The following is a 23,166-nucleotide window of genomic DNA, read 5'->3' as shown; positions in this document are numbered from 1 at the left end:
AAAAAAAAAAAAAAAAAAAAAAAAAAAAAAAAAAAAAAAAAAAAAAAAAAAAACCTGCTAACAATGTAACTGTTCTCAAACAAAGCAAAGAAATAAAACATAATACATAACAGGAACTATAAACAGTTACTTAAAAAGGAATGAAACAGATTCCAAAAGCTCCAAGTGGAAAAAAGTAACCTCAGAATGATATATATACCACATGCTTAAATTTAAAACACTCAANAATGGACCCAAGACTTACAAATCAAATTCATAAACAGCAGTGACCTCTGATAAGCGAAGAAGGGACCAGGACTGGGACTGGGATGTGGCCAAGGAGGATTTGAGTTTTAGCTACACCATCTTAATTCTTTTCTTTTTTTGAAAAAAAAATTATATAATATCTGACTTCAAAAAAAAGGACAGAGATCATAGACTAAATTCCAAAAGTTAATATAAATTGTATAGTTCCATTTTTTAAGTTTTCTTTAAAAATCTAAGAGGAAGAATATATAAAGCAATGGTGAGCAAAGCAACCAGTAAGACTTACTGGCAACATCTAAGCGTTGATGTTAATTTCTTTTCCTTATCAGGTCTGAGGAATAATGTAAATAAAACAATTTTTATCAGTTATTTTTAAAATGTTTATTTATTTATTTATTTTTTCTGAGAGAGACAGAGCATGAGTGGGGGCAGGTCAGAGAGAGTGGGAAACACAGAACCTGAAGCAGGCTCCAAGCTCTGAGCTGTCAGCACAGAGCTCCACACGGGGATCGAACTCACAAACTGCGAGATCATGACCTGAGCTGAAGTCAGACGCTCAACTGACTGAGCCACCCAGGCGCCCCAACTTTTATCGATTTTAACTGCATAATCCCAATGAGTTTTGACAGTTGTGTAATCTGTGAAATTACTACTACACTAAAGATACAGAACATTTCTAACACTTCCAGAGTCCTTTTGCCCCTCTGCAATCCATACATCAATTGCCAGGAGAGCAATAATCTCCTTTTGTCACTATATTCATTAATATTTTATATAAAGTTAAAACTTTTAACTTGTTTAAATTTAATAACAAATTAAAATCTGAAAAATAATACGGCAAAAAAAGTTAACAATAGTCAAATAAAGAAGACATTCTTAAAGTGGGTTAAAAAATTCACTGAATACTTTTATGGAAGAAAACTTAAAATTATACCACATCATGGTTGAAAACAAAGTAGGTCTTGCCTAACAAAAAGAAATCTAGATGTAACATTATTACTCTAAGCAAACTAGAGTTCAAGTCAAAAAGCATTAATAGGACAAATGTTTCTTATTAATAAAAATACAAACACATCAAGAAGGTACAGCATAACAACCATGAGCCTTTGTGATGTTAAGTCGCTTAAAATACGTAATGCAAAAGCAAAATTACAAAATTACCACAATGCTATATAGAGATTTTAACACAGCTCTCCCAGAAATCCACAGATGAAGTAAATAATAACAAAAAGGACAGTAATTATTTTTAAAACACAACTAACAGCTACCCAATATACACAGAACTTTTGTAGTCACCAAAAAATATACTCTTTACCAACCTGCAACACTGTCCCTAAACGGACTATGACTTAAGTTACAAAACACAAAAGACCCAAATTTATAAACAAACAACAAGAAAAATCAAGGCCACTTCTTTAAAATTTAAGTAAATATATTAGAATTTAAAACAAAAATTTAGAAAAATGGATTTCTATTTAGTCCTTTGATTAAAAAAACAATGAAACCTGGGGTGCCTGGGTGGCTCAGTCAGTTAAGCATCTGACTTCAGCTCACGTGATGATCTCAGTCTGTGGGTTCGAGCCTCGAATCCGGCTCTGTGCTGACAGGTCAGAGCCTGGAGCCTGCTTTGGGTTCTGTCTCCCCCTCTCTCTCTGCCTCTCCCCCACTCATGCTCTCTCTCCATCTCTCAAAGATGAATAAATGTTAACAAAAAACAAGGGGGGGGGGTGGCTCAGTCGGCTAAGCATTCGACTATGGCTCAGGTCATGATCTCATGGTTCCAAGTTCGAGCCCTGCGTCAGGCTCTATGCTGACAGCTCAGAGCCTAGAGCCTGCTTTGGATTCTGTGTTTCCCTCTCACTCTGCCCTTCTTCTGCTAGTACTCTCTTACTCTCTCAAAAATAAATAAAACATTTTTAAAAATTTTAAAAAAAGGAAAATGAAACCTGAAATACTCAAAATTCAAAACAGTAATATAGTCAGAGCAGAAAGCAAACAAAAATCCTTACATTCATTCATTAAAACAGAAGGTTAACAAACAAAATACAAAAGCCAAGTTTTTAATTCATGACTGAAATAAATTCAAGGAAAGGGAAGAATGAAGATAAAAATAGAAAGAAATGCAGAAATATTTAACTTGATCAGTAAAACCAGTTTCAATTAGCAAACTTGAGAATATTTAGGAAATAAACATTTCCAAATCAAAAGTTAAAAAAAAAAAGAGCTCTACCCTTAAAACACCTACCATGTCCAAATGGCTTTAATTGGTTCTCCCAATCTTCAGAGATTAGACTCTCTCTACAGATAAACTATATTTTTAGTATGCTCTGTAAGTTACCTAGGTGTTTTTGTTGTTGTATTTTCAAGTAGGCTTCGTGCCCACCATGGAGCCCAACACAGCGCTTGAACTCACCACCCTGAGTTCAAGACCTGAGCTGATATCAAAAGTCAGATACTTAACCTGACTGAGCAACCCAGGGGCCCCTACCTTAAGTCCAGCCTATGTGATACCGAAACTGGACAGTCACTATCCACATAAATTTCACACATGTGCTTTATTTTATTTTTTATTTTAGAGAGGGAGAACGCACCTGCACAAGGAGAGGGGCAGAGAGACAGCGAGAGAATCTCAAGAATCAAGAGTCTGATGCTTAACTGACTGAGCCACCCAGGGACCTCTCCCACGTGTTCTTTTATTTTACAAATGCTCACATAGAGCTTACATACTATAGTGTGTTAAGGACACAGGAACAGAGATACAAATCAACAAAATCCAAGAAAAGATCTGTAAGATGAAGTTTTGCATGTAAGAAAGTTGGCAATTCAGATCACCGAGGAAATGATGGATTATTCAACATAGTTTGAGTTAAGTGATTAGGAAGAGCCCATTAAAAGACTGTTAAATTTCCAGGGCACCTGGGTGGTTCAGTCAGTTAAATGACTGACTTCGGTTGGGTCATGATCTTGCAGTTCATGAGTTCAAGCCCCACAGCAGTCTTTGCGCTAATGGTACAAGACTGCTTGGAATTGTCTCCCTCTGCCCTCCCCAACTTGCATGGGTGCTCTCTCCCAAAGTGAATGAGTAAATTTAAATAAATTTTTAAAAAGCTGTTAAATCTGTGATAATGTCAATGCAAAACCAGTATTTTTAAATAAACAAATTAAGACAGGTGACTGAGTGGCTGAGTTGGTTACACATTTTACTCTTGGTTTCGGCTCAGGTCATGTTCTCACAGTTTTCTGAGTTCAAGCCCTGTGTTGGGCTCTGGGCTGGCAGCTGGGAGCCTTGCTTATGATTCTCTCTCTCCCTCTCTATCTGCCTCTCCCCCACTCGTGCTGTCTCTGCATCAAAATCAATTAATTAATTAGACAGAAGGGAGCAAAGAGATGAGGGGGCTGTAAAAAAAAAAAAAAAAAAGGAAACTAAGCAAACAAAAATAAGCTCAGTTGCAGTTATCAGAGAGATTGCAAAAAAACCAACCAGAGGTTAGCTTCCCATCAAACTGGCAAAGAGTGATAATATCCAGTGTTCAGAAAGTTGAAGGGAAACCAGTCCATTTATCCACTGCTGATGGGAGTATAAACTGGAGGACAGTAAATGTTAATATAAAAATAAGCATATACTGGGGCACCTGGGTGGCTCAGCCGGTTGAGTGTCCAACTCCATTTCGGCTCAGGTCATAATCCCATGGTTGTGGGATCAAGCCTGCACAAGCAAGGCTCAGCATGGAGCCTACTTAAGATGCTCGCTCACTTTCTCCCTCCGCCACTCTCCCACATTTGTGCTCTCCCGAACTGCTGCATAGCAACAATGTTTAAGAGAAATATTGGAAACAATCTCAATATTCATTAAAAAAAAATAAGTATCTTGAATATATATCTCTACACTATGGATTATACAAGGACTCAAAGGAATGAAATAAATATATACTGACATGGAAACACAGTCCAATCACATTAAGTGGCAGGAGAGGGAAGAAAGCAAGTTTAAAAAACATACTTTCTTCCTATTACTCATGTAATAGTGGAAAATTACTTATTTTTACATAGTCCATATGTACCCACATACGCAGGTACGTATATACGTACACATACATCTAAATGCACGGAAGTAGGACCAGCAGGGCAGCTGGTACACAATCATTAGTCACTCTCTACAGGAAAGACTCCACAACTGGCAGACGGCAGTCAGGAGAAACACAAATGTATTCATGTATTCTTTTTCTCTAATATTCATTAACATTGTGTATATATATACATATATATACACACACACACACACACACACAGAAAGGTCAAATGTCAGTGAACATCTAGAAACCCACCTAGACTCTACAGTTAATGTTCTACTCTAACTCATATCTATTCACTATTTATTTTTTAAATGCATTTCATGTTCCAGATGTCAGCATGTATATTTCACTCCTAAACACATCATGCATATTAACTAAAATTGAGGGGGAAAATTACACTTAGTGACAACTCTCTAATGTGCCATTAGACAGGTTTTGACCATCACAACCGAAGAATAATCCAAAAAGGAGAAGACATGAATAGACATTTTTTCTAAAGTATACATACAGATGGCCAAAAGACATTAAAAAATGCTCAACATGACTTATCAAGAAAATGCATATCAAAACTACAGTGAGATATCACCTATCAGAATGGCTAAAATCAACAACACAAGAAACAAAAGCTGTTGGCAAGGATGTGGAGAAAGAGGAACCTTCATGCACTGTTGTTGGTGGGAATGTAAACAGGTGCAGCCACTCTGAAAACAGTATGAAGTTTCCTCAAAAAGTTAAAAATAGAACTACTGAGGTGCCTGGCTAGCTCAGTCCATACAGCATGTGACTCCTGATCTCAGGGTTGTGAGTTCAAGCCCCACACTGGGTGTAGAGATTACTAAAAATAAAATCTTGGGGGGGGGGGGAAGAAGTACCCTACAATCCAGCAACTGCACTCCTAGGTATTCACCCAAAGAATACAAAAATAGTAGTTCAAAGGGATACATGCACCCTAGTGCTTATAGCATTATCCACAATGGCCAAATTATGGAAACAACCCAAGTGTCCTCCAATTGATGAATGGATAAAGTGGTGTGTGTATGTATACATGTGTATATACACACATACATACATACACACAATGGACTATTACTCAGCCATAAAAAAAAGAATGAAATCTTGCTATTTGCAACAACATGGATGGAACTAGAGAATATAATGCTAAGTCAGTCAGAGAAAGACAAATACCATATGATCTCACTTACATGTGGAATTTAAGAAACAAATGAGCAAAGGAAAAAAAGAGAGAGAGAGAGACAAATCAAGAAACAGACTCTTAACTATAGGGAACAAACTGATGGTAACCAGAAGGGAGGTGGGTAGAGGGATTGGTAAAATAAGTGATGGGGATTAAGGTATTCACTTCTGATGAGCACTTGGTATTGTATGGAAGTCATGAATCACTATATTGTACACCTACAACTAATATACTGTATGTTAACTAAATTTTAAAAACTTTTTAAAAAGTGGGGGAGGGTTGGCACTACTTTCTGTATGATCCTAGCCCCTAGTAAAATACAGAACACTACTGCCACACTATCAACTTCTCTCATGCCCCTTCCCAATCCCCATGGACCACCACCTTTAGATGCAAACGCCATTCTGGGCTTTTTTCCAGCACTGATAAGTGTTGTTTGTTTTAGAATTCATATAAATGAAATCATACTAATATGTATTCTCTTAGGCAAAGCTTCTTTCTTACTCAGCCTAATTGTGAAATTCATCCATGTTTTGTGTATCCACAGTTCATTTCTCTTTATTATTGGGTAATATTCTGCTGTTTGGACATACCACTTTGTTTACCTATTCTCCTGCTGATGGAGGCCTGGGGTGTTTCCAGATTGGAGCTACTATGAATATTCTTGTACAAGTATTTTGTGAACTTATGTTTTCATTTCTCTTGGGTAAACACCTAGTAGAATTGCTGGGTCATAGGATAGATGTGTATTTACTTTAAAAAAGCTATGAGACCTTTATCCAAAGTGGATATACCATGTATTACATTTTAAAAATCATTGCTGTTAACAGTGGTTACTCAGGAAAGAAGCTAAAGACAGTGGACTTACTGATTATTCACATCTGTATTGTAAAAATTCAAACAACAGTGTTACTTTCATTATATAAAAAGAGCAAAGCCAAGAGTCTACATCTCATTTAATACTAAGCCAGACTTCTTGAGTTAGCCTACACTGACACTATTTTTAAATTTTTTATTATTTTTTTAAAATGTTTTATTTATTTCTGAGAGAGAGAGAGACAGCGTCAACAGGGGAGGGTCAGAGAGTGAGAGAGGGAGGCACAGAATCCAAAACAGACCCCAGGCTCTGAGCTAGCTGTCAGCACAGAGCCTGACGCGGGGCTCAAACCCACAAACCATGAGATCATGAACTGAGCCGAAGTTGGACGCTTAACCGAATGAGCCACCCAGGCACCCTGACACTAACTTCTAAAGAGGTCAGCAAACCACAGGCGCTGCCTGTTTTTGTCTCCCATCCAAGTGCTAACCAGGCCCAACCCTGCCTAACTTCCGAGATCAGATGAGATCGGGCACGTTCAGGGTGGTATGGCCGTAGACTGTTTTTGTAAATCAAATATTGAAACAGCTAGGTCCATTTGTTTACATATTGTCTATAGCCACGTTGAAGCTACAATAGTAGAGTTGAGTATTTCCAACAGACACCAGTGGGCTGACAAAGCCTAAAGTATTACCTGGTCCCTTAAAGGAAAAGTTGGCCACCTCTTGTTCTAAAGCATTTATATACACTTATTTTTTCATTTCAAAGTGACATTTGAAACTTATCATTCAACTTTTCTCCTACAGCAGAAACTAAAACCCAGAGATTTTAAATGGGTTATCTAAGCTTAGCTGGATGTGTGGAACTAAAAATTAGGTCTATATTCTGAGTCCTAGAGTTTGGTCATCTCAGAACACTGATATACTTCTAAGGTTCATGAATTAAAAAAATATATATGCCCACAGGCTCACTTTTACTATGGTGCCCTATCTGGAAACTTCAAAATGAATTAGTTTAGTGGGGCAGAATCATGGTAAGCTATGGGGAATTATGCCTTTATGTACAATTATCTCCACAAATAAGACTTTCACCGTGTGTAGGTGTACTAAGGAATAGGTGAATCACAAGATGAGACTGATTAAATGATAATCTGTGCATTAAAAAAAGGTAAATGCTTACTATGTGCTAGACACTACAGGGATATGCAATGAAATCCTGATGTGGGAGAATATCTAATTAGTAAGAGCAATGTACATAAACAACTAGAATCCAGGATATAAGTTTTAGGTGTTATAGGAGATAAATGTGGTATTTTCATCTGGGCGCAACAGAGAAAGCTTATGACAGCTGACACTCAAGCTAGACATGTGAGGTAGGAAAGAATTTATGATGCAGAGATGAAAGGCATAGGGGAGGGAAAGAGCAGAGCATTCCAGACCAAGGGCTTTCAGATACACCCGTTTTGGCTATGACATGTGGTATATGTAAAGTACGGTGGGAAATGACAGGTTATAAGGTTGGAAACTTAGTTCTAAGCCAGTATGTAATAAGCCTGGAATGCCAGGCTGTCTGGAAATTATTTAAACCTTCTGAGAACAGTGGGGATCCAAACACAGTTTTTGGGTATGTGAAGTAGCATGATCAAAGCTGTAGCCTTAAAAATAACCTGACAGCAGTGATGTTGCACTGGATTAGGTCACAATGATTCCAACTGATTCCTTGGAATTTTTTCCAATTTTTCTGGGGATGCATCAGGAGTCCAGAGCTCACCTTCTCTAAAGTCAATAGCACTACAGTATTTTGTTTTGTTTTGTTTTAAGCAGCAGGTAAAAGCTAGAAAGCCAATGGTATATTTGAACATGTTACAATTTTGGAAAAGTTTCAAAAGCTCTTCATCTGGTGCTTTTAGTTTTATTTAATAGCTTTTTTTTTTTTAATGTTTATTTATTTGAGAGAGAGAGAGACCGGGATAAAGAGAGAGTATCCTGATGTGGGACTCAATCCCACCATGAGATCATGACCTGAGCCGAAATCACAAGAGCCAGATGCTTACCCGACTGAGCTACCCAGGTGCCCCTTCAGAGAATTTATAAGAAAAGACACTACCATACCCTGCTACAGTGGAGACAAGGTTGATGTGAGTGTTAAGGACTATGAAATTTGAAACAGGTGGTTGGTAAGATAGAGCTATGAAAAATGAGCACCCTGTACTTCCTCTGAATGTGGGTTTCCATAAGACATGGAGATGGGAGAGGAATAGGACAGAGTAAATGAATTCCTGAATTAACTGCAGTAGAGGCAATGAGAGTGTGGGTCACAGATTTACGAGATATTACAGAACCGGGCAGGTTTAGAGCCCAAACGATAAAAAAAAGATAGGGAAACTGTTCTCAAAAATTGCAAATATAGGAAGAACTCAGAATTTCAGTAGAGGAAGGAGAAAAAAGCTCTGTTGGCAAGGTGATATGTAAGGTAGTTTAGTTAGAGAAAACAAGGCCAAAGACAGCACCTGAGAAATACACGTTTAGGAAACAAGATAAGGAAGAACAGACCGGAAAGAAATGATTAGGAGAGATACTGGGACAGGGGGGTGGTAAGGGCACACAAAGGGCCACTATTTATGGGCCAGAATCCACCAATAGAAAAATAGCCTTATGTTTGGGCACCTGGGTGACTCAGTCGAGTAAGTGTCGGACTCTTGCATAGGTCATAATCTTGTGGTTTCGTGGGCTGGAGCCCCAAATCGGACTCCGTGCTGGCAGTCCAGAGCCTGCTTGGGATTTTCTCTCCCTCTGCCCTTCCCCCACTTGTGCTCTCTCTCTCTCAAAATAAATAAACTTAAAAATTTTTATTTTAAAAAGAAAAGCATCTTATGCCTTGGAGGAGGGTCAGCGATACCTTACTATGGCATCAGCAAAATACTAAGTCACAAATAAGAGCCAGTCCACAAATAATCAGTAACAAAGTTTAAATACATGGGACGCTGCTAAGTTAGAGGATTCTTTTCAGAAATGTGATTCGTAAAGCACCCTGCAGGGCAGAGGACAATACTGTTAAATAAATGCCCAATAAATATGAGAAAAGTTAAAACAACAACCACCACACCTTTATGCGAGTCTCATAAGAGCAGTATAAGAAGCTAAATAGAGCAATAAAGCAGGAAACAGGAGACCTGGATAATCATCTTGTTTCTGTTCTCCTAATCAGATGCACCACTCATGCCTGTCACAAACTCAGCTGAATCTTTGACAAGGTTAAGAGGAAGCTTCGTCTGAACACTGAACTATGAAAACTCACAATGCTATTAAAAAAGGGGGGTGGGAGGGGCACCTGGTTGGCTCAGTCAGTTGGTCATTCAATTCTTGATCTCAGGGTCATGGGTTTGTGGGTTCGGGCCTTGCACTGGGCACGAAGCCTATGTTTTTAAAAGGGTGGGGGAGGGGAGGAGTGGGATGCCCAAACATAGGGGAACCGTCATACTGTGATACGCCAACACCAAAATATTTTTTTAAATGTTGTAAAAGACTAATTACGTGGGAACATTTCATAACAGAGATCACTCATTCAACTTATTTTTATTATCTTCCTACTAAGTGCTGGGCAAAAGGCTCAGTGTTAGGGAATTAAGAAAAGTAAATAAGAAAGTATAGTCTAGTAAACAAGCAACACTACTACTACATAAAGTCATAAATGCTATAATAGAAAAAAATATTTTGGGAATCACAGGCACTTGATGCAGTCTTAGGCACAGAGGAGCTCAAAGATGTTTACCAGAGATCAGGCTATCAAAGCTGACATCTGAGTACCCAGGCCAAGGTGAAGGAAAGAGATGCAGAAGCTAGGAAACAGGCCCAGAAGTGGTAGAGAATGGTAAAGAGAGAAATAAAGTCAGTGAGATTATAAAGAGTGTGTCATACTAAGGAGCCCCTGAAGACAATGGAGAGTCACATGAAGAAGTGCATTAAACACTCCATAGTCCTATGAAACATCCAATTGAAGATTTCTGACAGGCAGTTGGTTATATTAACATAAAAAAAAAAAAGCTATACCAACTAGAGATGTAGATTTGGGAGTCTCAGCAGAGAGATAATAACTAAAGACACTAGAATACATAAATTCTAGGAGGAAGTGTGGACAGTTCCCACAGAGGTGATGGGAGTGGGCCCAGGGTATCCCCAACACATCAACATTTAAGGCGGCAGAGGAATAAAATCCATTCCCCTTAAACATTAAGAAATAACACTAGGTTATCTAACTGTATACTTAAATTTTTATTTATGTATTAAAAAATTATTTACATAAATGAAACAAACTATTAAAATGTTAATAGTGTTTATTCTAAGTGGTTAGAGATTACTTCAAAACTAACATAATGAATGCATAATTAGAAAATAAGAAGTTTATCTTTCAGTGTTAAATGTTTCTTTTTCTGTTACACAATTGGTCCTTAAACATGACATATCATAGAAATATTGTTACTAAAGATGGAAAGATTTTTAAATTTCTTTTAATATAATTAAATTCTACAGATATAAATTCAAAAGTCAATTTCAAAGTATCAAATTTTGGAGGGTAGAGGAAGGTTGCTCTTGAACAACAGTAAAGCACACACTACTGTAATTACAACATCTAGAACATAACACACAAACTTACCCCGTCCCCTCCCTTCCACTACCAGTCCAGGAAGTGCTGTCTCCTGCTGGGTGATGGCTCATTATGCCTCTGCTGCTGCCGCTGCCACACCCACCACTGACCTTCATTTATAGCCTGCACACAGGGTAAGGCAAGTCCTGTTACTTTCCCAACAGTGCACATTTTTGTAAAGTTTCTTTAATATGTCACACTCCACAGGACAAAGAACAACATCTTACAAAACTATGTGTTACTGGGAAAATAAACACACTTGCCTTCTCCCCTACAGTCAGACACCCAAGATGGGATGGAGTCTGATCTCCAAAGCAGAGCATTTACTGAGGCATAACCCAGAATGGGAGCAGGTAACTGAGAAAATGGCACTTCGTGGATCTATAATAAAAGAAAAGGTACATGAACACAGTGTAGATGTTAAATAGTTTCGGTCCAGAATCCTGACTATGCTTGGAAATCAGTAACTCAAGTTTTAAGTAAATATTAATACAGAGCATCTATCGACAGCCTTCAGATAATGAACTCCAAAGAAGCCCACAGCAGATGTCATTAAATGACATCAAGTCATAGCATAGTTGAAAAAAACAAAACAAAACAAAACAAACAGAAAAACCTCCGGCCTTGGAGGTAAGTCTAAAAGGCCAGGGATTCTATGGTGGAGTGAATTTTGACAAATCAGATCTCTGAGTTCAATTTTCTCAGCTATGAAATGAAGACACAGGGCTACATTAGTGGCTTTTAAGCTTTTTTGACTGCCACAATAAGAAATACATTTTACATCAGGATATCTGTATATACAAAGTACAGAAAAGTTTCAAGGAACACGTTTCCTTAGGATAAACTTACCAGGTAGAATAAACTGGTATTTTTACTATTCTATTTCATTATTCTTAAAAATGTTCATTGCAACACATGGTCCATTACTTATAGTTTAAATAATAGATGATTTCTAAGCTATCTTTCACTCTAATTGTATTTAATGCGTTTAGTTTTAATATTTGCAACATAAGCCACAAGATGCTAAATTTTCTTTGTCCTATTTTCATACATGGCAACTACTTATTCCTGATGTGTCATTACTGTTCAGCTTAAGAAACCAACTCTAGGTATACTCTGATCACCTACATAGCGTGCTTTATTTTAGAAGGTTGTTGTGAAAATCAAATGAAGTGATTTTATGTATGCAATAAGCATTTTGAAATTGGCACACATACAAGAAGCAACTCAAAATCTTTCATATAGGGGCACCTGGCTGGCTCAGTCAGTACAGCATACACGACTCTTGGATCTTGGGGTCATGGGTTCAAGCCCCACAATGGGTGTAGCGATTACTTAAAAAAAATAAAATCTTATAAAAAGTCATTTATATGGCCATTTAAAATAAGACAATGTGGGGCGTGTGCGTAGCTCAGTCAGTTAGGTGTCCGATTCTCAGTTTTGGTTCAGGTCATGATTTCACAGTTCTGTGAGTTCGATCTCTGCATCCGGCTCTGTGTTGACAGTGCAGAGCCTGCTTGACTTTCTCTCTTCCTGTCTCTCTGACCCTTCCCCACTCACACTGTGTTTGTCTCTCTCAAAAATAAATAAAATTTAAAAAAATTATAAAACAACACAATATGGTATAGTTTACAGTATTTTCTCTATCTCAAGTAGAAATGGCAAAATTGGTCTTTGAGTGCTTTTAATATATCCCCATGCACTTGAAGAGGAACCTCAAATTAAATGGGACAAATGTACTAAAGACTTGAATGTAAAAATTAGTAAACATCTTAAATGAATGTCTTTATAAAATCTTTGAAATAGAGGCTTTTTTCTACACACCAGCAGACACTGCAACTTTACCAAAGTCAACCAAAAAAAAAAAAGTAACCACCTCCCTCCTACACCTACATTTAAATTCAAAAGCAACTAGAAAAAATTGCAAATGAGTTTCTTTAAAAAAAGAAAAAGCAACCTATTTCCAAAATGTAAAGGGTACACATATTAAACACAACCTAGAAATTTGCACTAGTAGAAACATATCTCAAAAAATAAATCTGCAAAAAGTACATGCCAAGCTGGAGGGAATGGGGGAGGAGAGACCAGTACATACAATAAAGTACTAGTAAAAAAATAGCAGTCATACTTCCCTCAGTATCTCCCATGCATACATAAGATACACATGTTAATAAACATGTTTTAAAAAATCACGGTAGTACATGGAACTATGCAATAGAACATTAGTGAGCTATTAAAAATGATGATATAGAGCTTATTAACATGGGAAGGTGCTTATAATATACTCCAAACATATACATATACAATATACAGCAACTTATTGTAGGATCTCTTTTTGTTAAAAAAAAGAAAAATTAACATTAGACCCATTTAAGTATGCCCAGATATATACCAAAATATTAATAGTGGATATCTCTGTGGTGATGAGATCAGGCAGCTAGCCCATACAGTGCCTTTCTGAGAATTAGAACAAGATATCCCTTTCTCCAGGCAGACTCCCCATGCTCAAGGGTACACAGCCTAGAGAGCGGAGTATGGACTTCAGCCTCTACACACCACATCTACATATATCCTTAGAGAAATGCCCTTATGCTGGGATAGGATTATGGATGATAATTTATGCCGTTTTGCACTGGTTTACTATTACTCCAATAAATGCAGAAGTGTACTATTTGTTGGTAAGAGTAACCTTTATTTTCAGTTCTGAATAAAAGTCTTCCCTTAATCCTAAAACGAATCCCAACTTTACCTGTAGTACTATAGACCTTATATAATAATGCCTTTACACTCTGACAATCTGTGCATATTATTTACTTAAATGCATAGACCCAATAAAATCTCAACTTCAACACCATATGAATACAAAGGTAAGAAGCATTATCTGCATTAAGAAATGTCATTCTGACATAAAATGAAGGTACTTATTACTGGAAATGAGAAGGCACTGAGGGAGGTCTACAAAAATTAATCCCTTTCCACCACTCAAAAAATTCCTTCAGCAAAATGGTAGCACATTCTAGAAGCAATAATAATTGTTCACCACTTTCCCCCCATTTAACTCCGGTTGCAAGATTTATTTCCTCTTCACATTAATGGGTTCCCAAAAGACTGCTATCTAAATAAAAATCATGAGTGTTACTTAGGCAAGGCATCTGTAAAATAATAAAACTGCTGGACTAGGATTAAAGGACAAGTGGGTTCTTTTCTTGGCTCTATAGAATATGTAATTTTACACAAAGCAAAATCACAACCTCTCTAGATCTCATTTTTCTCATCTCTAAACTGGGGGTTGGACTAAAAAAAAAAAAAAAAAAAAACACACAACCTCCAAGGCCACTTTCCGCTTGTGATAGGACTTTAAGCCTCCTTTCCACTCTGGAGGAGCTGACAATTTCAGTCAATAGCAACAGTTTATTTTCTGAGTCATAGCTAATTTACTCCCTTCATGTTTCTCTTAGAAATGTCGTGCCCAAATAGTTTCCAACTCTAGAAATTTATTCTCACTCAGAAAAAAAAAAAGACCTACTAACTAAAATGTATTTCAAAAGGCAAAGAGCAAAAACAAAACCAAAAAACACAAACACCACTAGTCCTTATTCAGACATTAATATAATTTTCGGAGAAAAAAAAGAGGCACCCTAAAGCAGCACCACACTGGTGGATGGTTTAAATATGTCTTTTAAAACAAAGAAGTCATAGACAGAAAAACTGCTAAATACACAACCATCACATGCTTTGAAGGCACAAAAACTGTTCCACCTGGGATTTACTTTCCCCAAAAGAAGCCTCTTTACAAGGAAGAAGACGTCTGTAATTAAAAAGGAACCGACCTTTTTAATGGTCTTTTAAATGTCCAAATTCAAGTGCATTTTCATGTACCAAGTACTTGCACGATTAACTAACCGCGGCACATTGATGCAACCCACACACTTAACACTCACGCTCTTCCGACTAGGGTGGCAGCGTGGACGAGTCACAAGATAGCAGCGAGAGTGGAAATTTCCTCTCCCCGGGCGTGGGGCAGGGTCTGGCTTCCCCGAACCTCTCGGCGCCACCGGCCGCCTCTGCCAGGGCCTCTCCCGGACCGCGCGCTCGGTACAAAGGAGGCCCGGGCTCACGGCCGCCGCACGCTCGGAGCTCGGCTCCGGGCAGGGGTCCCCAGCCTCCGGCGCCGCTCGGGGCGGGAGGCCTGGGCAGCACGTGCGNGGGGGAGCCGCCTCCCGCCTTTCCTTTCCCACCCCACCCCGCCCGGCGCCCCCCGGACCGCTGCCGGCCCCGGCGCCCAACCGCCGCCCGCTCACCCCAGCTCTTGGCGGTGCGCCCCAGGAACTCTCCGGTGGTCGGGTTGTAGATGAAGAGCTTCCACTCGGCTAGGCTCTGGTTGAAGGATTTCTTCTCTTTCTTCGTCATGGTGTGTGTGCCTACGGCGAGGGGAGCGGCGGCCGCGCGGATGGAGGCGGCGAGNGAGGGCAGCTTGGGCTCCCTCTCCCCTGGTCAGAGGAAGCAAAAACCACACATGGCAACTTTAAAAATCATGAGGCTTAATAAGCACATTTATAATAACAAGCAAAAGGTGGGCGTCCCTGACCCTCAGGTTTCTCAGGAGAACTCTGGGGAGATGCCGTGGGCCACCGGGGCCCGGCGGCGCGGGGCGAAAACACGGAAACGACTTCGGTCTGCCAGAGTCGTCTTCACCGAGGAGGGGACCTCACCACCCTCTCCCCGAACGGCCTCCCACACCGTCTCGAGGCGTTCTCCTTTGGGCTCTATGACGTGACGAAGCTCTGCTGTAGGCTCCCGTGAGGCATTTAGGGTAGTACGTACTGCTGCTCAGAGAATGCCCTTACTTGGCCCTTCTGAAGGATTTCACCAGGAATCGCAGCTCGATGGAAATTTCACTCTAAATACGTCAGTATTAATTCAACGGAGTATACTCTTCTCCAGATTCAGTTGAGCGTATCAAGTAAATCAATATATATGCTTTCCCGAGGTGCCTGTCAGCTCTAAGACCTGCTTTTTCTGAGACAGGATTTACAGGAACTCATTTCTTCGTTTCGTGGTGATGCCTAAATAAAGTTCCTGGCTTTTCATCTTCTCCAGGGTAGTGGATGCACCCCTCGGTCGGAGCTGAGGGTGCAGTCGACGTTTTTCTACACGAGATGGAGCTAAAGAGTACAGTGCCCCGCGACTGGTGGTGACACGATGAAAAAGGAGTTTGGGCAGAAGGTGCATTTTTTTTTTTTTTTAAGGAAGAACAAATGAAGCACTGCTTCAGTGTATTGGCAAATAAAAAATTATGGATGAGGAAATAAATATAGCACATATATTATTTTTTGGATAATTGCATTATCATCTCCCTGGAAATTTTAACACAGCCTGCAAATGCTTTCAAGGAGTGAATGGATAAAGACATTCCGGCATCTCTCGCTTCCTCACATTGCTTATTGAAGCAAGGAATTATGGATTACATTTCCCGCAAATGGAAAAGAGATAGAAGAGTATATTACCATAAAGTAATTCCCACCCCCTGCGCTTTGGAAAGCTATTTTTTAAAATCTCATTAAAAGATCTAACTACAAATTAGCTAAAATACTGGTAGGATAACAGGCTTTTTAGTCTAGATAAGAGGTTAAGATCTACAGTCTGATTGGAATAAAATATAGAAACCCATCTGCTTTATTTATCTTGTGTGTCTGTGCTAATAACAAGCACAGTTTCAAAAATAATTACCTGGTGCACACAAAGAAAACATGATGCACACAAAGAAAATGAGAACATTTGAAATAGTGTTTCAGAGATAGCGCTGTCAGAGATGTGTAGTTTGTATAGTTTTAGTGATCCTCAATATGACTTTCATATGTAGTGCTTTGTGGTTTTCCAAATAAAGATTTAAGTACAAATAGAATTCACTAAGTAGTTTTAAAACCCATACCTAGTTTAGGATAGTAACTGATCCAACAGATTTCAGTTTGGGGAAAAGTTGACATTCTGCTCCAAGATACGGACACTATTTGTTTCTCTGATATATGATGCTTGAGCATTGCCTGGAAGAGAAAATACTGAGTGTATTGGAGGATAGGAGACTACCAGGTATGAGCAGATGAAATATCAAATTTAATCACAACTTTATCCCTTATAAGTTTATTTTAAAAGTTTCCCTTTTAAAGGAGAAGCTATTTTGCCAGGATGCCCTCATAAATTTGAACCTCAGGCAATGGATAATTTTTTAGTATAAGTATATTCCATGCGATATTTGTGATGTATTTAGACTAAAAAATTATTCTTATGTACCTAAAACTCAAATTTACCTGAATATCCTGTATTTTTATTTGCTAAATCTGGCTACCCTGCCGGTAGCATAGAGCATACCTATGAATCCCACAGGAATAATAATTATCATTTATACATATTTAAGTCCTAGGCCCTGTACTACTTGCTTAGTGTGATGTATTTCTTAATCTTTACGAACACCCAAGGAGGGAGGTACTGTTTTCCTAATTTTGTAAATGAGGAAACTGAGGTTTAGAGAAATTAAGTAACTTGCCCATGGTCAAAAGGCTATCAAACAACAGTACATTGATTCAAATCCCCATCTTTCCTCCACTAACCAGTACTGGTTCACCAGTGAATGATGGCAGAGCTCTGGGGGAACTTCATAAAACTGAACAAGGCAGAATGAGAGAAAATGAGAGAAATGGTTGTGAGGCACTTGGTTGAATTCATGTTCTGCCTTCAATGGGCATAAACAAGATATTTTGGCTCTTAATTTGCTAAAACTCTTAGTTTATTCCTGAATTTTAGAATCACATATACACTAAAAAGTATTTCAGTTCTTATAGCAGCATCTTATTTATAATTTGGGGTTATAACTGATGTAAATATGGTACTAAATTACTGAAAAGCCATTATTTGTCCCTCAGAGAATAGATATTATGATTTTCTTAGAGGGGCACTTGGATGGCTCAGTCAGTTAAGTGTCTGAGTTTTGATTTCAGCTCAGGTCATGATCTCACAGGTCATGGTTTGAGCCCCAAGTCTAGCACTATGCTGATGGCTGGAGCCTGCTTTGGATTCTCTGCTTCCTTTCTCTCTCTCCTTCCCCACTTGCGCTTGCATGTGCTCTCTCCTCTCTCTCTCAAAAATAAACATTTAAAAAAAGATTTCTTTAGAATGAGTCCTTCCTTACAAACAGAATCTCCAGTTGTGTTGGCATTTTATTGTACCTGAGAAACACAATCATGAACACACAATTCTCTTTACGGAAACATTGGTTTTAATTTTAATTTTTGACTATTCCTTTAACAAACAACATTGCTACATCCTTTGCAGATTAAAGGGCAGGCACGTACCTTATTAATCATCTTAAATTAAATAAACCAGTGTTTTCTAAAGCATGAGCACAGTATATGGCATAGATAGTGCTCTGTTAAATGGGAGTTTTGTTACATTTTTTAATACTGTCATTCACTGCATTAGGTGACATATGAAGAAGTGTATGATATGATCTAACAGGATAGTTTACTAAATGAAAAATAAATTCAAATAACTAGTTCAATGTGGAAGATTAATTAATAATTTGGTTATAAAAAGGGGCGCCTGGGTGGCTTAGTCGGTTAAGCGTCCGACTTTCGCTTAGGTCATGATCTCACGGTTCGTGGGTTCGAGCCCCGCGTCGGGCTCTGTGCTGACTGCCAGCTCAGAGCCTGGAGCCTGTTTCAGTCTGTGACTCCCTCTCTCTCTGACCTTCCCTGCTCACGCTGTCTCTCTCTCTCTCTCCTGGAAATAAATAAAACATTAAAAAATTAAAAAAAAATATATATATACAGGAGAAGGGAAAGGGATAGGTGAAATAAGAATGGCAGAATGCTGATATTTATTTTTTTTTAAAAATTTTTTTTAATGTTTTTATTTATTTATAGAAGAGAGAGAGAGAGAGACAGCGTGAGCAGGGGAGGGTCAGAGAGAGAGGGAGTCACAGACTGAAACAGGCTCCAGGCTCTGAGCTGGCAGTCAGCACAGAGCCCGACGCGGGGCTCGAAACCACGAACCGCGAGATCATGACCTAAGCGAAAGTCGGACGCTTAACCGACTAAGCCACCCAGGCGCCCCAGAATGCTGATATTTATTGAAGCTGGGTAATGAGTACATGGAGTTTGTTATATTTTGTCTATCATTGAAATTTTCCTTAATAGAACTTGGTTCTTTCAAAATTTTTTAATATTTGTTTGAGACACAGAATCCGAAGCAGCTCCAGGCTTTGAGCTGTCGGCACAGAGCCCAACACAGGGCTCGAACCCACAGACCATGAGATCATGGCCTGAGCCAAACTCAGATGCTCAACCGACTGAGCCACCCAGGTGCCCCTAGAACTTGTTTTTTGTTAACAGGGAAAAGGGTAGGCAATTTTCCTGATATATATTTTTCTGGTTCACTTAGTTGAAAAGTAACCACAAAGAGGTATAAGTTTAATATTTTCAAAAAAAAACTATTTAAAAAGAAGCTGACCTCAGAGGAAACAGATAATTCTTTCTTTCTTCTTCTTCTTCTTCTTTTTTTTTTTTTTTTTTATGTATTCTAATTCGTGACCTCAGGAAAATTTTAGAAGCCCATATATCCATAAAACAAGTTTATGTACATGAAGCAATCAGAGAACAAAAAAGAATTGTTGGAAATGTAAAATACAGTTAATTCCTTTTTAAAATTTTTTTAATATTTATTTTTGAGAGACAGAGAGTACAAGCAGAAGAACAGAGAGAGAGGGAGACGCAGAATCCAAAGTAGACTCCAGGCTCTGAACACGTGGGGCTCGAACTCACAAGCCATAAGATCATGACCTGAACTAAAGTAGGATGCTTAACCGACTGAGCCACTCATACACCCCAACTTCCTTTAATAAAAAAAATCAACATAAGGGCTGAAAGAAAAGGTCAGTGGAATATCCCAACGTGTAAAGCAAAAAGACAGAGGGGAAGAAATGTTTTTAAAAGTCCAATGACTATCTAGGGTCAAATCCAGGAGGGATAATAGCCAAGTAAATAGTTTCAGGAGACAAGAAAATGCAGGGGAAAAAATAATGAGACCAATAATAGAAGACTATTTCTTAGAGTTAAGATAGGAGTCTTCAGAGTAAAAGGGCTTACTGAGTGCCAAGCAAAATAAATGAAAAGAAAACCAAATTTCACTATAAACTTGTGATTTTGTAGTACATTAAAGACCAAGAGAAGATTCTAAAAGCTTCCAGAGAACAAGCAACAGGTCAGTTACAACGGAATAAAAACTTAATTGGCACTCATCGTTTTCTCATCAAAAACACTCGGTGTCAGAAGACAGTGGAGCATGGCTTTCAGAGTTCTGAGGATCTGAATATCATAACCAGCTAAGCTATCATTCAGTTGCAAGGGTAAAATGAAGACATGTTCGGACATGTAAGAACTCAGAAAGCTCACCTTTCAAAAATTCTTTCTAAAAAATCAATTAAGGATGAATCAGTAAAAAGAGAAAGGAATTCATGAATAAGAAAAACCTGAGACTCAAGAAACACTAATCCCTAACCCAATGAAAGGAGGGCCTAGAAGGAGAGCTGTACAGCAGGCTAAGAGGGCAACTGATATTGAACTGGAGAAGAATGTCCTCAGGCAGAAAATGGATTCCATGCTGCAGAGACCGGAATTAAGATCCTGGACAAATTTAGTCATATGGTGAAGGCATGTGCTTCCTTTGTTAAGAGGGAAAATGGAAAGCAATTAAAACTGGTAGCTCTTCATGGGAGGTTTGAGCTTTGAAGCAACCAACAAGAGTCTGAGGAGCCATTTCAAACAATGGGGAACGCTTATGGACTGCGTGGTAATGAGAGATCCAAACACCAAGTGCTCCAGAGGCTTTGGATATGTCACCTATGCCACTGTAGAAGAGGTGGATGCAGCCATAAATGCAAGGCCACACAAGGTGGATAGAAGAGTTGTGGAACCAAAGAGGGCTGTCTCGAGAGAAGATTCTCAAAGACCTGGTGCCCACTCAACAGTGAAAAAGATTTTTGTTGGTGGCATTAAAGAAGACACTGGAGAACATCATCTAAGAGATTATTTTCAACAGTATGGGAAAATTGAAGTGATTGAAATCATGACTGACCGAGGCAGTGGCAAAAAGAGAGGCTTTGCTTTTGTAACATTTGATGACTGTGACTCTGTGGACAAGAGTGTTGTTCAAAAATACCATACTGGTGGCTCTTGGGTGGTTCAGTCAGTAGAGCGTTTGACTCTGATTTTGGCTCACGTCATGATCTCGCAGTTCGTGAGAGCCTGCTTAGGATATTCCTTCTCTTTCTCCCTCTCTCTCCCTGCCCCTTCCCTGTATGTGCGCACTCTCTCTCTCAAAATAATAAATAAATTTTTAAAAATACCATGCTGTGAATGCCCACAACTGTGAAGTAAGAAAAGCTCTATCTAAGCAAGAGATGGCTGTGCTTCATCCATCTAAAGATGTCCAAGTGATTCTGGAAATTTCAGTGGTGGTCGTAGAAGTGGTTTTAGTGGGAACAACAACTTTAGTCATGGAGGAAACTTCACTGGTGAGGTGGCTTTGGTGGCAGTCGAGGTGGTGGTGGATATAGTGGCAATGGGGACAGCTTTACCATTTACCATTTCGGTAATGATGGAAGCAATTTTGGAGACAGGAGAAGCTATAATGACTTTAGCAATTACGACGATCAATCTTCACATTTTGGATCTCTGAGAGGAGAAAAATTTGGAGGCAGAAGTTCTGGCCCCTGTGGTGGTGGTGGTGGCCAATACTTCGCCAAAGCACGAAACCAAGGTGGCTATGGCGGTTCCAGCAGCAGCAGCAGCAGCGGTAGCTATGACAGTGGCAGAAGGTTTTAATTACTGCCAGGAAACATTTCTACTTAATTTAGCGGGAGAGGAGAGCCAGAAAAGTGACAGGGAAGCTACGGGCTACAACAGATTTGTGAACTCAGCCAAGCACAGTTGTGGCAAGGCCTCGCTGCAACAAAGAAGACATGTTTTAAGCACTACTCATGTGTATGGGCAAAAAACTCAATGGCTGTATTTTGTGACTAATTGTATAACAGGTTATTTTAGTTTCTGTTCTATGGAAAGTGTAAAGCTTTCCAACAAAGGGTTTTAATGCAGATTTTCTTCCTTCCTTCCTTTCTTTTTCTTTCTTTCCTTCTCTTTCTTTCTTCCTTCCTTCCTTCCTTCCTTCCTTCCTTCCTTCCTTCCTTTCTTTCTTTCTTTCTTTCTTTCTTTCTTTCTTTCTCTTTCTTTCACATCCATGCTGTTGATTGCTAAATGTAATAGCCTGGTCATGACACTGAATAAATGTGTCTTTTAAAAAAAGAGAGAGAAAGATTGTGTGAGAGAGAGAGATGTTTCAAGTTTGAAGATGATAGAGCTGGAAGTGAAAATTTAAGTATATTCTTTAAAATTGTAAGTATAGCCAATAGAAAAAGTAAATACTAAATTTTTTAAAAAATGTAATGTTTATTCTTTTGAGAGAAAGAGACAGAGCATGAGCAGGGAGGGGCAGAGAGAGAGAGAGAGAGACAGAATCCAAAGGAGGCCCCAGGCTCTGAGCTGTCAGCACAAACTCATGAACCATGAGATCATGACCTGAGATGAAGTTGGTTGCTTAAGCGACTGAGCCACCCAGGTGCCCCAATACTAAATTTTTTAAAAATTAGAAGTAAAAAAGTCAATGCTGTATATTTTTAACACTAAACTAATACCACAACTAACAAAATATGAAGTGGAGGATGAAGTAGGAAATAATACATAAATAGCTCATTTGTCATCTTCCTCTCCAGGGACTTAATAGTGTTTAAATCTAACCAAAAAGAGTAGGTATATAAGGATGTTATTTAGAGCTAAGGAGACAGTGACTCTCTTAACCATTTGGGCTGCTATAACTAGAAACCATAGACTGGGTGGCTTATAAACAGAAATTTATTTCTCATGGTTCTGGATGTTGGAAGGACAAGATCAGAGCACCAGTATAGAATGAAAGTTCTCTTCTAGAATGTAAACTTCTAGTTGTATCCTCACATGGGCAAGCAGGGTGGGAGCCCTCTGGAGCCTCTTTTATGAGGGTACTAATCCCATCCATGTGGGCTCCATGCTTATGAGCTAATCACCTCCCAAAGGCCCCACCTCCTAATACCATCAGTTTAGAGGTTA

At 38.9% G+C, this 23,166-nt stretch overlaps 1 protein-coding gene and 1 pseudogene across 1 annotated transcript in view; one reads left to right on the top strand and one right to left on the bottom strand.

Annotated features, from left to right (window-relative positions):
* Window positions 1-15,435, bottom strand: part of ATP1B3 (ATPase Na+/K+ transporting subunit beta 3) — a 43,561-nt gene extending 28,126 nt beyond the window's left edge. Inside the window, exon 1 of the mRNA XM_077756714.1 lies at window positions 15,277-15,435. Coding sequence (XP_077612840.1) covers window positions 15,277-15,385 — 109 coding nt within the window. The 5' untranslated portion in view covers window positions 15,386-15,435. The remainder of the gene's footprint in view (window positions 1-15,276) is intronic.
* Window positions 15,436-16,177: 742 nt separating this feature from the next.
* On the top strand, window positions 16,178-21,852 carry LOC144225473 (heterogeneous nuclear ribonucleoprotein A1-like; annotated as a pseudogene).
* Window positions 21,853-23,166: the final 1,314 nt, after the last annotated feature.

The sequence above is a fragment of the Crocuta crocuta genome, unplaced genomic scaffold (assembly GCF_008692635.1).
Source record: "Crocuta crocuta isolate KB4526 unplaced genomic scaffold, BGI_CrCroc_1.0 scaffold337, whole genome shotgun sequence".
NCBI classification, from domain to species: Eukaryota; Metazoa; Chordata; class Mammalia; order Carnivora; family Hyaenidae; genus Crocuta; species Crocuta crocuta.
This window is presented reverse-complemented; position numbering and strand designations above follow the sequence as displayed.